Source organism: Lindgomyces ingoldianus, assembly GCF_010093535.1.
Source record: "Lindgomyces ingoldianus strain ATCC 200398 unplaced genomic scaffold BDR25scaffold_5, whole genome shotgun sequence".
Lineage (NCBI taxonomy): Eukaryota > Fungi > Ascomycota > Dothideomycetes > Pleosporales > Lindgomycetaceae > Lindgomyces > Lindgomyces ingoldianus.
The window spans coordinates 1,808,022-1,809,160 of record NW_022985166.1 but is presented as its reverse complement, the minus strand read 5'-3'; the positions used below and the strand labels follow the sequence as shown (position 1 = coordinate 1,809,160).

General features: G+C 49.8%; 1 protein-coding gene across 1 annotated transcript; it reads left to right on the top strand.

Moving 5' to 3' along the window:
- Positions 1-11: 11 nt before the first annotated feature.
- On the top strand, positions 12-1,139 carry BDR25DRAFT_350908 (uncharacterized protein; the record flags this gene model as incomplete). Its single annotated transcript, XM_033694779.1, has 8 exons — positions 12-264; positions 300-327; positions 366-414; positions 465-559; positions 624-658; positions 729-811; positions 841-947; positions 1,028-1,139. Coding segments are annotated over 8 exons (762 nt in total), but the record flags the coding sequence as incomplete, so codon positions are not given.

Sequence of the window (1,139 nt, the reverse complement as noted above, 5' to 3'; positions counted from 1 at the left end):
GGCGGTGGAAGGAGGCCGAAGAGCTGGAGGTGCAAGTGATTGAGACGTTCAAGAGGGTGCTTGGGGAGGAGCATCCAGACACGCTGACCAGCATGAACAATCTTGCATTTACGTTGAAGGGCCAAGGTTATCAGGGCAAGGCCATATCATTAATGGAGGGCTGCTTCCAGCTGCGAGAAAAGGTTCTTGGCCCCCAGCATCCGTATACAGCATCATCGCTTTCATGTCTAAACGAGTGGCGGCTGGAGGCGATGAATATCGCCAGTTAAATAGCTTCCACTTGTATGCTATATGCTGAGAGATGTGCTGGAACTCCTCCGGAGAAATGTATTTGTTAAGGGCTAAAGAAGACTTTCGTAAATGAGTTTTTCCGTAATTGAAACGGCAATACTAGGGAAGCGCAACTGCAGAACAGTGGGGTATAAAAAGACTTGCTTCTAAATAATACTTAATGGTAGTCCTAGCGATTCGGCACTAAATATCGCCACCACCAGCAGGGAGAATGGCCGACCAACTCCGACCACACCCCTGCGAGTTTGGACTGTGATAATGAAGTACCGTTTTGTGTTGTAATTCACGTGTACAGAGTGGTGACGCTAATGTGCCAAGCCTGATGGTTGAAGCGAAGTCGGCTTTGCTTACGGCGGACAATTAAAGGGTAAAATGACAAAACTCTACTAAGAAAAATTTCCCGCACCTCTATACACATCGCGTTGAGTAACAGCTAGCAACATTGCTCGAGCACGTTGGGACCGGTCGAGTACTCTCACATAGCCTATCAAGGTTGTGCGCCCCATTCACCAAATTGCGGGTCAGCGTTGTGGGGCTTCCGGCACGCAGGGCATGTTCCATCACCCAGGATATGTCAGGGCTCCCAACGGGGCGTACTTCTGTCCGTTCAAAGTGAGCCGTACTAGTCACGTGTTCAGCACGAACGTACCCGGTTTGTGAGCCGCAACATACGTTTAATGAACGTTACCATCCATACGATATTTTTTTGAGAGAAACCCCCCCCCCTCTCTCCTAGAGAACCGGGGGAGCGCCCAAAATGGCAGCAGGAGCAAATTCGAATATATTTGAGACTCTATCGTCACTTGCATCACCTCCATCGAGCCGACCTACCTCGCCGCCGCCATTAA